The sequence below is a fragment of the Pomacea canaliculata genome, linkage group LG8 (genome assembly GCF_003073045.1).
Source record: "Pomacea canaliculata isolate SZHN2017 linkage group LG8, ASM307304v1, whole genome shotgun sequence".
Lineage (NCBI taxonomy): Eukaryota > Metazoa > Mollusca > Gastropoda > Architaenioglossa > Ampullariidae > Pomacea > Pomacea canaliculata.
In genome coordinates, this window is record NC_037597.1 from 26,473,782 (window position 1) to 26,492,954 (window position 19,173).

A 19,173-nucleotide genomic window follows, 5' to 3' on the forward strand; every position below is an offset into this window, starting at 1 on the left:
TTTTACGAGTTATCAGTATTTTTATTTACATGGACGAGACTTTCCGGTCTACGCTGAACTTTGGAAAAAGTGAAAATGAGCGCTGCAGCTGCAGGCCCGTTTATTTTACAGATGATGGGACTATCATTGGTGATGCAAAAACCAAAATTTCTCGAATTGAATTCCACATTTGCAGTAAATCTGATGGACCTTCGGGTCTGCTTTCCAGTCGTGATGAATGCCCTTTTCTAAAGCTAGTGACGAAGCGCAGAGACGTTAAGCAAAAACATCTTTTGGTTAGACTTTTTCATCTTATTTGTCAATATAAACGTTGAGGGTTATCTTAGAGTGTTAGAAAGGCGGTTTCCTTAATGTTAAATAATATTGATGATAAAACCTTTATAAGAAGTTACATATGATAGTCGATAACACGCATATATACACCCAAGCATGTATGTATGTGGTACAAAATGTCTTTAAAAGATGCGTCTGAGAGAGAGAATATGTTCACAATACTAATAGACAAGCTACCATCGAACTTTGGTTTCTAGTAGCCTTCCCGATGCCATCATGTCTATATCAGTCCTTTACTAAATGTTTTATAATGTGATGTAAATCCTTAACCATTGTTGTTCTATATTTATATACATTTGTGCTCTTATAAACTTATTTTGAAAAAGAATCACCATTATTATTTGCTAGAAGAATTATAAACAGTCCTTGAGAAAAATGTTTATAATATTTACAGTATCTTCGTTGCTCTGTTTAATGACTGTGTTACCAAAGTTAAAAATGGAAAAAAGTTCTCTAATCAGCGAAGAGAACTTTTTTCCCAGATAAAGATCTGTAAGCTTTGGCTTGATCTGCATATCTTGAAATTTTCCATTGGTAGTGGTGTTATTCTTTTTTCAGTAACATACATAGTTTTTACCCCAAATCTTGAAATTTAGTTAATGTCTGCTTTTCAGATATTTAACAAGATATGGATGAGTTGGCATTTAGAATTGACCACATGTATGCTGCACCCTGCAGCATGACTGCTGCGTCACTCCAGACCTGTTCAGTGGTGTCAGCAACTACACAGCAACAGAACCTTTCTGGCATTTGTGCAAGAAGTGAAACCGAGAATCCAAAGCAAGAAAACATTCAGATGAGCAAAGACCTCAAGAATGCTGAGAGCAGCAGAAAGAACAGTCTATGCTCGGGGACAGAGCAAAGGTCTGGCAAGTTATGTCCTGAAAAAAAGGGCAAAGGGCAGATAAGTGAACCTGCACCAGAGCTGAAACAGATTTCTCATGGAAGAGCAAAAGCTTTGGAAGATGTAGCTGACAGAGATGGTGAAAGTGAGGAATCTGTGAAAACATTTTCAGTGCGGAACCTGGATCATCAGTACCACAGTTTGTCAGACACAGTGGGTAGGACTCATTTCCAGCTGGCTGGAAATCTGTCACCAGTAGTACTCGATAATCAGGAAAAGTGCACTGATCTCAACATGCATTTATCTAGTGGAGAAAGAGTTTCATTGACAATAAGGAATAAAGCAATTTTTGCAGAAAATGGAGGAGGCTGTGATAATGACAAGGAGGACAGTGTACTAAACAATGAATCTAATGAAACTGGTAATGAGAGTGATTTGAATGTCAGTGACCGTGAATGTGAGGTGACTGATAAAGAACAAATCAATAAGGCTAAAAAAATGCATTCTAGCACGCTAATGGAGTGTCATGTGACATGTTACAGGCATGTAGCTGAAGGTGATAATAGTGAACTGTGTGAACCAGTGCGTGAAATACAACAGTCAAAGAATGCACCAGATAAAGCAATAGAGATCAGCTCATTAGCAGATTTCCAAGACAAACCTTCAAAAGATTCCAGTGAAAGAAAAGAATTAGATAAAGATGTAGTAAGTGAGAAAGAGACTCAAGGTTCCACAGAAACGCAAAAGAAAAAGTCTTTAGGAAGAAAAGGAAATGTCAGAACCTCTGCCAAAACATTTAATACAGAATCATCTTCAGATCCAAAACAGGATATACATTCAAAAATGAAAGAGCAGTTGTGAATCCATCAAAAGAAAAAGTGGGGGAGGATCCTACAGAGTCAGATGACTTGACTAAAAATGAAACTGTTACAGGTTTCAGAGGTTCAGAAGATATTATCGACGCTTTGGAAGCAAGACAGACCACGGACTCGGCAAAGCCAGAAGAATTCATAGAGTCTTTAAATATAGTGAAGGATAAGGATTCTTTACAGTCCCAAAGAAATGCTAAAGAATTTTCCACACCACAAAAGGCCATGCACTTATCAGAAGTTTTAATTGATCTGTCCTATACAGGAGAGGATATGGAACTTTCAAAAGCAGAAAAGAGCTATAAGTCCCTCAAAAAAGGCAAAAGGCAGAAAACTTCAGATGACATGGACCTCATCAAAGACAGCACTATTGAAAGTGAGGGCAAAAAAAATACGAAAATGATCCTGCTGGCTTCACCAACAAAACAAGAAAACAGATAATAGACTGTGACAGTGTAATTGAGTCCAGTGAATCAATGGATGTTTCAAAAGAAAGTGGCAGTTCTGGGAAAGTCATAAACAGCCAGGTAATTTCCTCTCAGCAGGAAAGCTTGCAGAAAACAAACCAAAAACGCAGCTATGAGGAGGCAGGGCTGAGCATTCCAGTATTGGATGCTATTGATGAGGTCAGCAAGGTTCCTAAAACTGATCACACTCAAAGCCTCAAGAAGTCTCCTTCGGTAACCAACAGAGGTGAACATTTGTAACTTGAGAGAGTGTATGTGTGTGTGTTATGATACTGTCATTAGTTAACAATAAATTTTTTTAATTTTTATCAAGAGCAGATAAAATAGTCAGCACACAAGGATGTAAAGATAAGCCAAACTCAAGAACACTACAATGCTATATGGCCTTCACTGCCAGAGCAGTTTGCAGAATTCTCAGCTACGCTTTTGCTGAGTGGTTATCAAGAGTATATTTCACTTATTTTTTAGGTGTACTTACCGAAGTGTGTGTATTAGTGTCTGCGAGTGTGTTGGTGATTGGTATTTGTCGAGTAAGTGGTGGCCATTTAAGACACATATTCCTCATGCAGTATCACTTGGCAGATAAATGAATTCTTCTTCTCCTCTTCCTCTTTTGCTGACCCTGTTCTTTTACTTTTTTAAACACTTTTTCCCATTCTTACATTTTGTGTGTGTGTTTGTATTCACTATACTTTTTCTTGTTGACCTATGCTGAATATACCCAGTGCACCATTTGGATTTATTATTTCTCTCAAATCAGTTGGATAGCCCATGCTCATGCTGAAAAATATTGCATAATATTTTTTTAATTCAACTGCAGGTGCTTCAGATACAACTCTTAATAAAGCACAGTACATGATACCCATGAAAGAACATGGTGAGTTTACTTCATCACCATTGCACAATAAAAATAATGTAGTAATATGGTGTTCTGTCTAGAACAGAACATCATTGCACTCTTATGGGAACACACTCACTTTATAGTACAGCTCAATAAAAAGCAGTATTAAAAGTAGAAGTAATCATAGGTCAGGAATTTGGAAAATTAAGCAAATAAAATAAATGACAGAGGACAACGTATAATAATGGACAAGAAAGTTGTCAGACAGTCCTGACGTTACATTTTTACAGCTACCAACACTAAACATTCTCTAGCACCATTGTAATTTGACCTGATTTTCACAGTTGGGATAAAATGGATTTACAACAATTTTCTGTTTAAATATTAATTTGCGTAATTAATTAATCATTTCTAGCTTCTCTATGTAAGATTTTTGACTATGGCAACTTCTTTCTCATTTTCTGAAAACTGTACTAAAACTGTATAATTTCTAGACCAACATTTTAAGAATATTAACATGGGAAAATGCATGATCTTTCTGTATTTTCATAGGCTGGCTTAGAGAGGTAGTATTTAGAGGTATCTTCACTGAGACTTCTTCTGGCCAAAAGCCTGCTGATATCTACTATTTTACACCAGAGAAGAAGAAACTTGTAAGCATTGTCATTTTGCACTAACAGTGTAAATCTTTTCAAACGTGACCAGTCTAATAAGCTAGTCTTTATTATTGTACATGTAAATATACCATTTGCTGGCTTTTATTCATGAGTTAACTACTACGCCTAAGTTGAAATTCACCAACTTCATCATATTAAATCCAAGACAAGGCCTAGACTTAATGTTTTCACCTCAAAACCACAAGGTTTTTTGTTTGTAATTTTTTGTTTGTTTTTTTAAGATGATCATGCTTTTCTTCAGCAGAAGAAAAAGTACAACACTCGTCAAAATTCATCATTAAAACAAAAGAACTAGAATGGTGCTTTGGTAAGGCTAGAAACAACTATAATAACTATAAGAAGCTCATTAAAAAAAATTTGTCTTAAAGCAAATACTGTCTTTTGAAATAATAATAAATGCAAAATTTATAAATGCACACTCCTAAGGAGCATGCTCAGCACTTAAGAACAAGAATGAGACATAGGCGACATATGAGGAACAGAAGAACAAGCAAACAACACATGAACAACAGAACAACAATACTGCTGATGAGTAAAAGACAAATATAAAAATGTAAAAAGGATTCAAGTAGCAAGGTCTGAGAGTATCATGATTTTGCAAAAAGAAGGTGAACATAGCAATAAATGGAATAGGGGGGAAGGGTGTGGGAAAGGACTAGTATTGTGTGGACTGTTTGTAGGAGTAATGCTTAAGGAAGAGTGCATTTTAATTCACATTTAAAGGATTCAATAATGGGTAGGTGGCGGATATGGAAAGGGAGAGAGTTCCATTGTTTCGCTGCACAGTAACTTAACATCCTATGACCATATGTTGTTGTTCTGGCGACAAGAATAGTTAGGTGATGGTCCTCAGACAAAGAGTGTAGTTGTCTGGCTGGGACATAAGGGAAGAGAAGTTCATAGAAATAATCATGGCAGGAGCCAGCAAAGAAATTAAAACAGCTCAAACAGTTTTACTGAGTGTGACAGCAGATGGGTAGCCCGTGTAGAAAATGAAGGAGTGACATGGTCCTGTTTCCTTGTGGTATGCAAAGGAATTCTGCAGTTTGTGAAGAAGGTATGCAGGACAGCCAACAAGTAAGGAGCTGCAGAGAGCTGGCACTAGGGGTATGCGCGGCGTTGGGCAAATAGAATTGCGGGGCCTTTGGAAGACTGCTTAACATACATAGAAGGGCAATAAAAAAATTACATACTGTCTCGTCCCAGTGGTGCACTTGTTAGCCCAGAGCCCCCATCAGACTTGGGGCCTTGGGCGGTCGCCCCTGCTCGCCACCTCACCTAGCGCCGGCTCTGAGTTGCAGTAATAAAACCAAGAAAGTACAAACGCACAAACAAGTGTTCTTAGCACACGTAGAGAGAATGTGATTTATGGCGCTGATTTTATGTAGCTCATAATAGGCAGACTGACAGCTGTAATTTGTTCATCAAAAGTCATGTCTGCAGTGACAATGAATCCCAAATTTCTGACAGATGACACAAAGGTAATGTTGGTTTTGTCCACCTTGATGTGATTTGGCGGACAAATGAGTGAAGATTTCTTTTTCTTGAACATAGGAAGGCTTCTGTTTTATCATCATTGAGTTTAAGTTTGTTTGTTACCACCCATTACTTGATATTGCTGATATAGGCTTCTATGGCTAGTAAGTAATGAAACTCCGCCTGGAAACCCCCTGTGTAACCTGCCAGTTCCAAGCCCGGATGAAGGAGGAGGAGGGTTGGGCGTGGGGCTAGCAACCTCACCCTGTAAAACAACCCTGTAACAACAACAGAAACTGCAAATGCAACACAAGCACAACTAGAGCCTGGACAGGAAGATCCCTCTTCAGAAGGGCCTGTGGCGCATGTTGGCAAAAGCCTTCGGGAAGTCAGCTCACCAACCCATCTTCTCTCGGCCAAGGCAAAAAACCAGGATAGGGACCTGGAAGATGAGAACCCTATGCAAGAGAGGAAATCAACTCAGATAGCACAGGAAATGAAGAACTTTGGCATCAAGCTCTTCAGCATGTGTGAGACCAGGTGGAATGGCATACAGAAAACCAGATTGACCACATCATCATTAATCGCCAGTTTAGAAGGAGTCTGCTGGATGTCAGGGTAAGGTGTGGTGCAGATGCAGCCACAGACAACCACCTACTTGTGGCTACCATGAAGATAAAGCTGAGGTCCTTCCGTGACTTATCAGGACATCAAGGAGATTAGTCCACAGCGAGGCGGAGGCAGCTGGCATGGCATGGACCCAACTGGAAAAAGACACCCAGAACCAGATCCCATGGCGTGGTGTAGTTGTGGCCTTATGCTCCACTGGGTGGTGAAAAGGAATAAGGAGTAACTAATGAAACTCAATTTTGGTGAAGCAGTACAGTACAGCTGTATGTTATCAGCGTATGATTGGTGAGAAATCTTGTGAGACTGGATGTGAGATAAAAGTGGTTTCGTATGCAGAATGAACAGATCTGGCTGACTACTGAGCCTTGGGGGGACACCACAAGAAAGTGGAGCAGGGCGAGGTGTTTGACCATCAACGAATGCAGTCTGCATCCTATCAGTGAGATAGAATTTGAACCATGCATGCAGGTCCAGAAATTCCATAGAGGGTGTGGAGTCTTTGAAGGAGCAGAGAGTGGATGATAGTGTTGAATTCAACAGACAGGTCCACTAGAGTTAAGGCAAACATCACCACCGTCAAGGGCAGATAATATTTCGGTGGTCACTTTAATTCAAGTAGTTTTGGTACTGTGAAAAGGTCTATATGCTGACTGAGCATGGAGAAAGAGCTGATGCTCTTTGTAAATAGGCCCAGAACTGTAGCAAAACTATTTTCTCTATGATCTTTGAGAGAAAAGACGTTGGAAACTGGGCAGTAGTTATTCAGCAAATTGATGTCATGCTTGGATTTCTTAAGGAGTGGCCTCAGCAGGACATTTTTAAACAAAGAAAAACACCTGATAATGAGCTGACTTAAAATGTTTGTGATGGCAGCAAGTAAAATATCTAAGTACTCAAGAAGAAGGCATTATGTCTAACTGGCTTGGCTTTCATCAAAATTTGATCAGAGAAGAACAACGCAAGAGATGCTTTCAGGCACCAACATCAAGGTCAAGGATGATCGAATATCTGATATCTTTTTAGTGAAATAATCAGAATACTTGTGGCAGCTGTAAAGCAGAATGAGTGATGGGCAGTGGCATTGTCTTGTTAATTCTAGTCATTTGAAAGGTACTAAACTCAAGGAAAGAAGCATGTACCCAAAAAGACAATTTTTTTTTTTATTTTTATATATCATCAATTGATCTAATTGTAGAGGCACAACTTGTATGTCATCCTTGCCACCATTACTTGCACTTGTAATATTTTATAATCTGTATTAGTATTAGTATTTAAAGGTGGTGAGGTGTATGTTTTAAGAATATCAGCCTATTATGTTTTGGGAATAACCTATAGATTTGTATCCAAAATATGTTGTTCCTGCATATTTACAAGTACTGAATGGCCCACAAAACAAACAAAAAACCCTAAATAGTATTAATGCTGCATTTTGCCCACTTTTCTGCAAATAATGTAAGTCAAGAGTTACACACAACTTTATTCACCCCTTTTTTATGAAATAAATGTAAAATAGTGATTTTTGTTTAGATTTGTTTGTTTTTTTCCCACCACAGAGGTCAAAGGTCGAAGTTGCCCAATATTGTAAGTATTTAGCTATATACCTGGCAACGTCCCATGGGATGGGATGGACAGCACACACTTGTATTTCATGGTAGTCGATACTTGATATTGCAAAATTTACTGTTATTTCATTCATCAAGGATTTAAATCTTTCCTCTGAATCATCATTATAGAACAAAAGCTGAAAAGTGGTTTTCAGTGTTGTCCATAGGATTGTTAATCCCATGGGAAACGTCCCGTGGGATGGGACGGGATGGGACAGGCATAAATTGCCATGGGACGGGATAGAAAAATATGTCCCATGGACAACCCTGTGTATTCGGTTTTTCCTAATTAAGTCTATCGTTATGCATGTATATAATTTGCATATGTGTGTGTATTGGAGCATAGATTGTTGACTTACTATCATTTTTTTCCTTTTGGTGAGATTACACAATTTCAATTTTGTGTTATCAACAGATTTTTATTATGCATAAATTTATAATTATAATGCATCATCATTATTTTTATTATTATTTTACAGAGCGCAGTTGCTTCATTCTTTAGGCTTAATCCATAATACAACGATTCAAATGTTGGGTTCCAGTGAGAGATCACCCTTCAGTCCCACTGACGGAGGAAAACTTTACCTTTCTGCGTATACCACTATTTGAGGAGCCCTGGGAATCCGTTCGAAATGCAGGGACACCAAGACGTGTGCAGCGTGTTTCAAGATCTCATAAAGGCAAAACGCCTGCTCGAACAACTTCAAAGAATGATGGTTCCCGCAAACAACAACTGAAACCCTCAGATCACTTTTTAGATTTATCCATGGCCTCATCACCATCAGACATTAAGGGTGAGGATGAAAACAGTAAAGAATGGAGCCTCATTAGTGGGCCTAGCATTGACTCAAAGAAGGCAAAAGTTGTTACAAGGAGCAGAGGTCGAGGCAGGGGTTGGCTGAGAGGAAGCTGGGAGGTGAGAGAGGAGCCCCATGAGACGGAGGTCTTAATCCAGGACCTGCCTCCACCAGAAATCATTATTGATCGAGCAGATGATGAGGAAGATTTAAGTCTAGGTGAGGAGTCCCAGAAAGGTTCACAGACTGAAATGAGGATGCAGGGAAGTCGTGAAGAAAATCTCAGCGAACCTCCATTTGAGCCAGTACACTTCGATCATGCTCCCACCCACTTGCAGCACTCACCTTCTCGCATCGTGAAGGCAACTGCAAGAAAAAGCACCACCCCACATATTAAGTTCAAAATTCCATCCAGGTACTGTAGGATGCAAACAAACTGCAACATGTAAACAATTATTCTAGATTTATTTATGTATATAGTGACAAAAATTCTATTATGACTTCACATACATAAAAACTCTTTGTAATTTATCATTATTGTAATATTGTCCTCTAGGATGATTAATAAAATAGATAATAAAATAAAACAAAAGAATGAAATAACATTTTTGTATCAGTTATCACTAGTGTGGAATGATCTGTGATTAAATTTTGTGAAGTACATTATGCACCCTTTCAACAGGGCAACATGCCTACTTATCATAGTGCTGGTAATACATTTCTCGGTCTGTTTTCACTTGCAGCAAATCTCATTCTACAAAAAAGCGCAACTTGTCTGTTGGACAGTTGTGCAGCAACAGTTGTCCTGGGCTTAATGGGCAGCCTCCAAAACTACAGTGCTGTGTCTGTATGTGTCTCTTTCATCACCAGTGTGTGAACACAGAAAAGTCTTCTTCCCAAGGAGCAGCAGATCAGTTCAAATGTTTGGTAAGCTTGATAATTTTTTTGTAATTTTTGATGCTGGAGGATCTGTTTTACCTTTATGTGTAAACTACATTAAGCAGCAAAAACTTTTCAGAAAATGTTTCAAATTCGTATCAGTATTTTTAAAGGTCTGTTTCACTTTTTTTGAAGAAAAAACTCTGCACTGGCTCCCTTGTTTTCCCTTGCAGATGAATAGTGTTGCATGAGATAGAAGTCCCCAAAATTCGAATGAACAACATCCCTTCCCTCTCAGCTCTCGAGATATAAACCTGTGAACATCATCTCTTTCTGTAGAGGAAAGCCTATCATTTGAGGGTGCATTTGCAGTGACCAAATTCAAGATTGCCATGCTTTGCTATCATGTTGTTCATTTCCTTGCCCCCAATCTATCTGTTGCCATACCAGCCTTTCAGGTCAGTTCGCTTACCTCATGCCAGATTTCTCTCTGTTCCATTCATCAGACTGGAGACATTCTGCCATCGCTTGTTCTAGCCTCTGTCTCTCCACACAGCGGAGATGGTATAAGTCAAGCCTTTTGATCTAGAATTGAGCATATCTCTTTTGGAAAAACCTACTATATGAATATACAGAAGTGAATTCCACATTTTCGGGATAGTGTTTCAGCTTAGGAAGAGACCCATTCACCAAAACATTTAGCATGTGTATCTTTTGCTCATTGTAAACCTTATCAGGTCTTTGTGTGTACACTGTGTTACATTTTTTTTTAAATATGAAATATTGTTATTTGTTCCTGTTGTATTTATTTTTCATATGTTTATATTATTTATATTTCAGCGCTGCATTAACATGCCCACTCCTCCACCCTCTGTCATCCCACCATCCAAATCTGCAGGACCATCAGCATCAAGACATGAACAAGCACCAGCTCCACCCATTCCCACCCCACCATCCCCTGCAGTGTTGAGCATGTCAGCACCGCAGCTCACCATCATACACCAACCTTCAGGTGTCATACCCCTCTTCCTGCCTCTTATGCCTGGACAAATAGCTTGCCAGCAGTTGCCAGTGCAAAGTGGAAGCACGAAACATTCAGGACAACTGCCTCAGCCTGCAGAGGGCAGCAACTCTGATGCTATCCAGGTGCTACGTGGCATGGTAGGAAAGCATGACCAACCAGTCACCACGTCACAGCCACTTCCCAGCATGCCAGACCCACCCCGTCTGTTGATGAGAGGGGCTGTACCTCCTCCACTCACTCTATCCAGTAAAGTCAATCCTACCCAAAGCATTGCCACAGCTTTTCGACCTCCACCACGTCTGGTGGCCGCTCCCGGGTTAGTGGCATCCACAGCAACACCAGCAGTAACTGTTAGTGGCAGCCTTATTGAAGAAGCTGCTTCATCCTCTACTGTAACAGCACCCCTGTCAAGAAGTATGTCAACTGTTTCTTTATCTGCTGAGAAGAATTCAATACCACCATCTGGGAGTACTTTGATGGTTACTTCACTAGCAGAAGAAACTTTAAAAGCACCAGTAAATCCTCCCCCATCCCCTTCACAAAAACATGTGAGTCTGCTGAGTCCTGCCCTATCTGCAAGTACTTTGGCATTTGCTACACATCAAGACAAAGATCCTTTAGTTCTGCCAAGTCTTGCCCCTTCCGAGAGTACACCTGCAAGGGAAAACTTGTTACCTCTGCCAGCTCCAACTCTGTCAATGAGTACAACAGCAGCAACTTCTTTACCTTTTGGAAAAAATTCCTTATCTCAGCCAAGTCCGGCCCAGCTGCTAACCTTACCAGCATCCATATTGAAGCGTGTGAATGTAAACCAGCCATTAGCACTAAAAATCAACAACAGACACATTGTTGTGCCACCATACTGCCTTCTCAAATCCAAAGAGGCTGTCAAGGTGAGAATGCAATTATCAGTATCAGATCTGCGTCATAAAAATTAAAAGGTTAGAGGTAGGAAAAGAGTGAAGGATATTTTGGTGCTGTTGGCCCTAGATGGCTCAGGAGTGAAGTGAAAGCTGAGATGCAGTGCATGATACTTCTAACAAAAAAGACTGTCTCTGTCCACACACATATATATATAAATAAAAGCAAATCTTATGAAAATAATGATGTAAGAAAATTTGTTAGTTTTTACAATTAAGAAAACGTTTTTTTCATGAAAAGTTCCTGAAGCTTATCTCTAGTAGTGCTTAGGAGTTTTCTTATTGGAAATTAGGAAATTGTTTCTGCTTGCCCATCTTCTATTAGTAATTGTGTCTGTTACTAAAATTTTGCAGTGTTTTGAGTCTTAGTAAGTTTCATAATAGTGGGTCATGTCTACAGGTAGTGCTTCCTCCAGGCACATTTTCCATGCCACCCAACTCTGAAACAACATTCCCATTGACTGTATCTAACAACACTCTTACTACATCTTCACCTGTAACTATGACAACTGTCAACCCTGCAGCCGCAGCTGAACAAGGCACACAACTTGAAGCCAAGGCCAGTGATGAACCTTCCACATCATATGCACAAGCTAGACTAGATTTACCTTCTACATCAGATGTCCCTTTTATATCAGTTCTTGCATCTGATATTCCTTCAACATCAGATGCATATGCTTCATTAGATGTACCTTCTTCATCAGATGACAGTTCACTCAACAAAAGCAAAAGCTCTAAGTATGTGTCATCAGGGAAGTGCCATCTTAGAGTAAAGTCACAGTCACAAATCAATCCCTCCCAGTGCATGATGCACAGGTTGTTTGGAGGATTTGATGCCATGCTGCAAATCTTCCAGTTTCTTCAGATTCCAGATCTTCTGCAGTAAGTATTTTTGACTCTGATATTTCAGGCTATCTGTCTAGATGCAACTAGTTCAGAGTACTATAGTTGCATAAAAGGGATTGGTTTTATACTAGTTTCAGGAATAAAAATTCCCAAACTGTCTCCCCAAACATTGACCAGAATTTGCTGTAAAATGATTTTCTGGGATGGTTTGCTGCTGTCTGTATTATTTTTATCTCTTTACAATTAATTGACACAAATTGTGATCACTTCATAGGTAATTTTGAGTCCTGTAAGTCAATGTACCATGATGCTTAGGATTTCATCAGGCTAAGCTTGTGACCCATTTTCATGAGGCTATCCTTGGTTTTTTGTTTTTTTTTTTTTGCTTAATTCAATGTGAGCTATTCACTGTTGTTGCAGTGCCAGCCAAGTCTGCTCCACCTGGCTACAGATTGCCCGACAGCGAACCTTGGTAAAGAAAAAAATTCAGATTCTCTTCTTTGTGGTGGCAGAATTAAACAAATTTGAAATGCTTTCATATTAAAAGAGATTTTTTTTTTTTAATTTGTCATTTTCTTCACTATGTAAAAATGTAAATAGAGGGTTCCTTTATTCTCCTTGACCTGAAATAAACATAGGTGAACTGTTTGCAGAATTTAGTTTTCTTCGTGTGTTTCATGCTATTTCTTCATAAACTCCAGAAAGTACAGAACTCAACTGCACGTCTGATGCTTAGAGTTAGTAAGCGGGACCATGTCACCCCTCTTCATTATTTTCTGCATTGGCTACCCATCTGCTCTTGCATTCAGTACATACTGTTAATGCTGTGTTTTAATTTCTTTGCTGGCTCCTGCCCTGATTATTTCTCTGAACTGCTCTTCCCTTACGTCCCAGCTAGACAACTCCGCTCCTTGTCTGACAACCGTCTCTGAACTATTCCTGTCACCAGAACAAAAACATATGACCACCGTGCAGCAAAACGGTGGAACTCTCTTCCTTTCCATATCCGCCATCTGCCCACCATGGAATCCTTAAAATGTGCATTGAAAACATATCTTTTCCTTAAGCATTACTACTAACAACAGTCGACACAATGCTAGTCCTTTGTCACTCCCTCTCCCCTTTTTCACGTATCGCTACTTCCTTACTCATCTTCCTTTACAAAATCATGATACTCTCAGTCCTTGTTACTTGGCTCCTCTTTACGTTTTCTGTATTTGTCTTTTATTCATCATCAGTACTGTTATTTATCCTTCTGTCGTTCATATGTTATTTGTTCTTTTGTCCCTCGTATGTTGTCCATGTCTTGTTCTTAAGCACCAGAAGCATGCTTCTTACATGTGTGAGTTTGCACTATACAAATCTTTTGTTTATTATTATTTTCTTGTTACAGTGGCAGTCTGTTAATCTCAAAGACCTTTTAGTGGCTGATTGGGAAAAGGCTTTAAAGTTTATGAGGAGTTGTGGAACCCAAAAGCTGGTGAGCTGCCCTTTCAAACACAAGTACACTAACACTGTAACAGTATGTCTTCTTTCAGTTATCTTCCTCTCCCATTTCTTCTCCTCACTTCTACCGGACTTAGTAACCATTATTATGGCAGAAGTTTGCGGAAGGCTAGTGTCACATGATGGAGGATTACTTTTCCTTTTCGTCACCATATAAGTTTCTGTTATGTCTGTGGTACCATGTTTCATATTATTTGCATTAGAGATCACAATGTGTCTGTGGCTTCTAACTCTGTTGCCTTTTCTGCCTTGCAGCTCTTAAAGGGTGTGAAACACAAGGGTAGCCAGAGTCAGGCCTGGCAAATTCTGATGGAGAACTTGGACTTGCTAATGGGCTTGCGGCACATAGAATTTGGCCTGGTCCCAGCTGCTGTTGTACATGCTGTTGTGGAGAAGCTTACTCGGCTAGAAGTCTTCAAAGCAGAGCATATCACTCTTTTTACGGATATCTACAGTGAACAGATGTGGTTAGTGCATCTACACACAATGTTTACTTAGGGCTATATTTGATTAAAAATTTAAAAGTATTATTTGGATTATGTGAATTTTTATTGTAGTTAATTTAGAGGATTTCTTCAGCACAATTAACAGCATTTTTTTTTCAATTAAAAAATTTTTTTGTTAAATAGACATGCATAAACTTTACACCAAAATTCATGCCACCCACAACTATCACATGTGTTGTCACTTGTTTTGTTTATTTTTGTATCTGAGTAGACCTCCTGAGCATAATTGCCAACTGGGATCAGTACAGTTGATCATTGTTATTGTCATGCAACATGATATTTTAAAAGTATTACAAAACATATTTGAGGAATCTTCCATTTCACTTGTTTTTTGTCCTCCTGGAAAACAAAAGCTGGAGAAATGCATCAAGCAGGGATCACTAAAAGAGTCTTCAAAAACTTTACGCAGTCCAGATTTTTTACAAGTGTTATTTCATCTGCAGGAATTAGCAAGTAACACTCGACCTTTTATCAAAGCTGCTCACTATCCTACTTATGCTAGAAACCTTTAGCATTTATTTTCTGATTTTTATTTAAGCACCTAATTAAAATATGTGCTCAGGACAACACCCACCAAGCTGGATGTGGGCAAGTTTGGTAGTCTGGTTCACCTACGGGAGCTGCGGCTGCGTGGAGTGTTGGGGTTGGTGTTGCCCACATTTACCTTCAATGGAAGTTTATCAGAACTAGCACATCTGAAACATCTTCACTCCTTGGTAAGATCATTGTTGATGTTGTTATCAGGGAGGGGGCAAGGGTATACATGAATAAATATTCATTCACATTTGTTTGTGTGTTTATTAAGGGTAGATGGATAGTTGAATTGTTAGAGCACTAGGTTCTGAAGCTGTTCACTTGCCATTTTTAAACCTTTGTTGGCCTAAGTTAGTGAATCATTACCTCATTCCCTTAGAGAGTTGAGAAGGAAAAGGCAGCATGGGAGAGAAACATAGGCACCACCAAAGCTAGTGCCAAAATAAGTGCTGTCTTTTTCTATTTCACTCTACAGCAGCTGAACAGTTACAGGACTACTCTTCTTGTATATTATAATAAAAAAAAACTATTTTGTGTTTTATCATAAAGTCAACTCTTCTTATGTCTTATTATCATAAAGTTAACTCATCTTATGTCGTATCTTCTGTAGTCTCTGACATCCTTGCATGCCATGCGGGACAGCGACTTTAATTTCTTAGCTGACATGAAGCATTTGAGGGAGCTTGAATTGGGCAACTGTCTCAACTGGACCTCTCAGGTTGGTGCATCTAGAAAATCTCAATAATAGTAATAAAAGCCATTAAAGCCAAGGAAACAAAAATTCACCTTTAATTTTCACTTTTGTTTTGTCTGCAACCTTCATAAACATGCCAAAGAGAGATTAAAGATTTCCCCTGGGATTATAGCTTTTCTCCAGAAGGATCACAGGCTAGTCATCCTAAAGATAAATAGCTCTGAAGGTTACCTGCTGGCAACCAGAATGAGATCTTTCCACAGAACAGTAGATGACGTCAGAGTGATGCCCCATTTGACTAACTTGCAAGAGTTTTGACTATTTTTGTTGCAGCTACATTGTTTTTTGACATCCATTGTTGGATTGCTGGATCTGTATTTTGTGGTGTTATCTGTGTGGTCTGTTATCATCACTTATCGACACTTTTTGTTTGCACCTTCTAGACTTCAGTGGGACCTTTTTCACGTTGCAGTTGTTTGCTTGCCATTGGAGTCCACTGTTGTGCCAGCTGCTGTGTTCATCTGTGGCTTGGGTATTTGCAATGATTCCTTTTCTTGGATTGCTGTGCTGTGGTCCTGTTAGATCTGCACCTTTAAGTTGGTTGCCGCATTATCAGTGTTGGGCATTTGGAGTATGGTACACTACTGTGAGACAGACTTCAGCAGGCAAAGAAGTCAGAGGCATCAGGGCAAAGATCATGGAAACTGGTCTTGCTTAAAAGTTAGTCAACTTGAAGTGCCCAGAACTACAATTCTTAACTCTGCTAAACATGTTTCTCATCGTACAGTGTCATACTGGTTGTAAATCCTTGAGAAAATTATTTAGTATCTGCAGCAGCCAGTGTCATTCCGTTCAGGACACCCTCACTCCTTCACAATTTGTTTCTTTTTTTGTTAACCTGTTTTTGCTTGTTTGCCCCCATGGGCACAACTTTTCATTTCAGGGTATTCTTTTCCAGCAAACTCTTCCCTATCCCACCCTCTCAAAAAATGACACCTCTTCATCTTCACACCATCATTCATGGCAACAAAACATTGTCTTCATTTGGGTCACTGTCATGACGGTGCATTTGATATGTACCCTTAAAAGGTAGTGCCTGTGTATGTAAAGCACTTTGAGCCCAGCTTTGGTGCTGGGGAAAGGTACTACGTCAGTACAATGATGATGAGAAGGAGAAAAGAAATAATTCATCCAAAATCCATGTAAAGACAAAGGTATCTTGTGTGAAATTTGGGGTAGGGGAGAGAGAACATTTAAACTTGGGGATGTACATTATTGTTGCTTCATTAGGTGTTATATGGTCTTGTACAACAGCCTGTTTTCTCTTCTCTTTAGACGTACTTGCTTTTAGGGGAATTACGAGAGCTGCGGCACCTTCGACTAGAATGTGGTGGAGAGATACCTGACATAGGTCTGGGCGATGCTTTATTATATCTCACGAAGTAAGTTACTCATTGCAAATAGCCTCATCTTTTCAGCCATATCATATTCTGCTAAAAGCTGAATCACCTTTGTACCACACTTTATTTAAACAAAAAATGAGAAGAATTAACTCTGTGAGTTAAACATTCTCAGGATATTTTTTTAAGAGTGGGGTTTTCTGAGGTTTTCTTCCATGCCTTTCTTATGGGACAAGCTTTTTGCCTGTGCAGACTTGAGCGCTTGGAGCTGATTCTGTTTGTGATCCCAGCCTCTCTCAACAAAGCTTTGTCAGAACTCACCTGTTTACACACATTGGTCCTGTGGCCTGACACCGGCTGTGGCATCTTGGTAAGCAACAATGTTAAGGAGAACTTGAGCTTAAGCACTCAAAATGTGTGCACAAGCATGAAATAACTGCAAGTGGGACAGCAAGTGTAAGAATGTATATGCACACACTAGTTTTCTGATGCATAAGACTGGATAAAATACGTTGTCTATTTGTGTAGAAATGACTGATCAGCAATTTTCATAGATCTTTGCATTGTGCATGTTACATTTTGCAGCCAGCAACAGTCAACTCTAACGCCGTAGCTGCTGTCCTCAATGTCAAGCATCTGCAAGTCTTGGAATGGGGTTTAATGGTCAAGGACTCTTCTGCACACTCCAAGTCACTGCTGCAGCAGACTGAGGACAGCAGTACCATACCAGTGCTGTGCAATGGCTGCTCCTTGGATCCAGACTTTCAGCACAGCAATGACGCCATCATGAACTTGACTGTAAAGGAGTTTACCGAGCGCTTGTGCGGTGCTCTCCCTTTGTGTACCAACATCCGCGTCTTTAACACTCAGTTGTTGGTAAAAGGCAAACTTTGTGCATGTGAGTTCACAGAAGACTGCTGCCTGAGGTGAAAAATACAATTAATTTTTTAGTTTGATGGTGTGCTGGACAAGAGGTGGTTCCCCTGTGGCAACACTGCAACAGGATTTAGACTTTCTAGCATGAAGTGTACAGCTGAGAAGTTTTTACTGGTTTTCTTATATGGGCAGGAAAGAGACCTGACATTTTATTGAATGTGGCTAGACTCAGGCTTTCTGTGAATGAGGATGATATGGCATGCTGGTTATAAGATATGCTGATGAAAAAAAAAAAAAATTTGGAATATTATCAATTTCTTGGAGGACAAGATTCCCAGAACAAGGAAAAATTCTTTATTCGTGTGCTTTGTTCTTATATGTTCTTATATAATATATTTTAAATGGAGGGTCACTTCATTGGAATGATGTCTGAACAATCTTTTTGACTTAAAAAGGCAGCTGAAAAAGCATTTATTGAGTAGGGTAGTGATGGCACTTGCGACAGTGCAAGTGCATACTTATCAGTAAATTTGAATATATTATTAATACAGTAAAAGTAAAAGTGACTGTCAATGTGTTCTCCATTAGTGCTGAGTTCAACTCAGTTTTGTGAAAGGTTGAAGCCCTGCTCAGCTTCCCTGTGTAAACAGCAGGCATACACAGTCTTTGTCTGTGCATACCTACTTGTGTTGGCTGTACTTTGTATGGGGTAGTTGACTAAAATTTAATCAAACATAATTTCTTTTGACCTTTTGACCATTGGTCATGTTTCTTATACTTCAGACTTATCTTGGACAACCAGTGAAAGGACTGTTAAGTTTTAGTGAATCATTAGAAATGATAATTCAAATATCATAAAAAGATGTTTAAGATCTGTGCTTAAGATGCATGCTTGCATTCCATTTAACCAGCAGAGCTTCCATTAGTAATACAGTAAGAATTTTGGACAGAGAGGAGTTCACATGCCTAAAAGGCAATAATGTAATTATGAATAATTTTTAATAACTTCTTTTGATAATTGATTTTATTAATTTTTAGTGAGATGCATAAAAATGCAGCCATGCTGCATAAGCAGTTATTATCATTAATCTTGCAGTTACACCCAGATTGCCAAGACACCTTTTCTAAATCTTTAAAGCTTTTTGTAACTTTTCAAATGAAAAATTTCTCAGTTCAGATGTACATTCTACATAGAAACTATTACTAGCAGCAGAGGAAAGTAAGTAATTTGATTTCTGAGAATTTCTGTACTTCAGGAGTGGGCAAAGTATGGCCCGTGAGCTGGATCTAGCCCGTGGAGTCTTTTTGGCCAAAATGCATAGTGAACTTCTTTTAATAACTTTCCTTTTTTATTTAACTTATGTTCATTTGATTGAAGGTTAATTTATCAAATATGACTTAGCCTGAGGAATCTTCAGTCCATAACATTCTAACAGAAAAAGTACAAAAA

At 39.1% G+C, this 19,173-nt stretch overlaps 1 protein-coding gene across 3 annotated transcripts; it reads left to right on the top strand.

Moving 5' to 3' along the window:
• The first annotated feature begins 54 nt into the window (after positions 1-54).
• LOC112569848 lies at positions 55-19,173 on the top strand. Of its 3 annotated transcripts, none has more exons than XM_025247875.1 (17): positions 55-275; positions 948-2,739; positions 3,334-3,390; positions 3,907-4,007; positions 7,691-7,718; positions 8,284-8,953; positions 9,282-9,465; positions 10,258-11,334; positions 11,762-12,243; positions 12,628-12,679; positions 13,601-13,687; positions 13,969-14,180; positions 14,782-14,935; positions 15,364-15,471; positions 16,783-16,889; positions 17,100-17,217; positions 17,433-19,173. In XM_025247875.1, the coding sequence occupies exons 2-17, from the start codon at positions 2,523-2,525 to the stop codon at positions 17,775-17,777; spliced, it is 3,999 nt and encodes a 1,332-aa protein (XP_025103660.1). In that variant the 5' UTR covers positions 55-275; positions 948-2,522; the 3' UTR covers positions 17,778-19,173. The 3 variants fall into 3 exon arrangements, with proteins under 3 accessions (XP_025103660.1, XP_025103662.1, XP_025103663.1); XM_025247877.1 differs by having other exon boundaries at positions 55-174; XM_025247878.1 differs by lacking the exons at positions 55-275; positions 948-2,739; positions 3,334-3,390; positions 7,691-7,718 and having other exon boundaries at positions 3,925-4,007.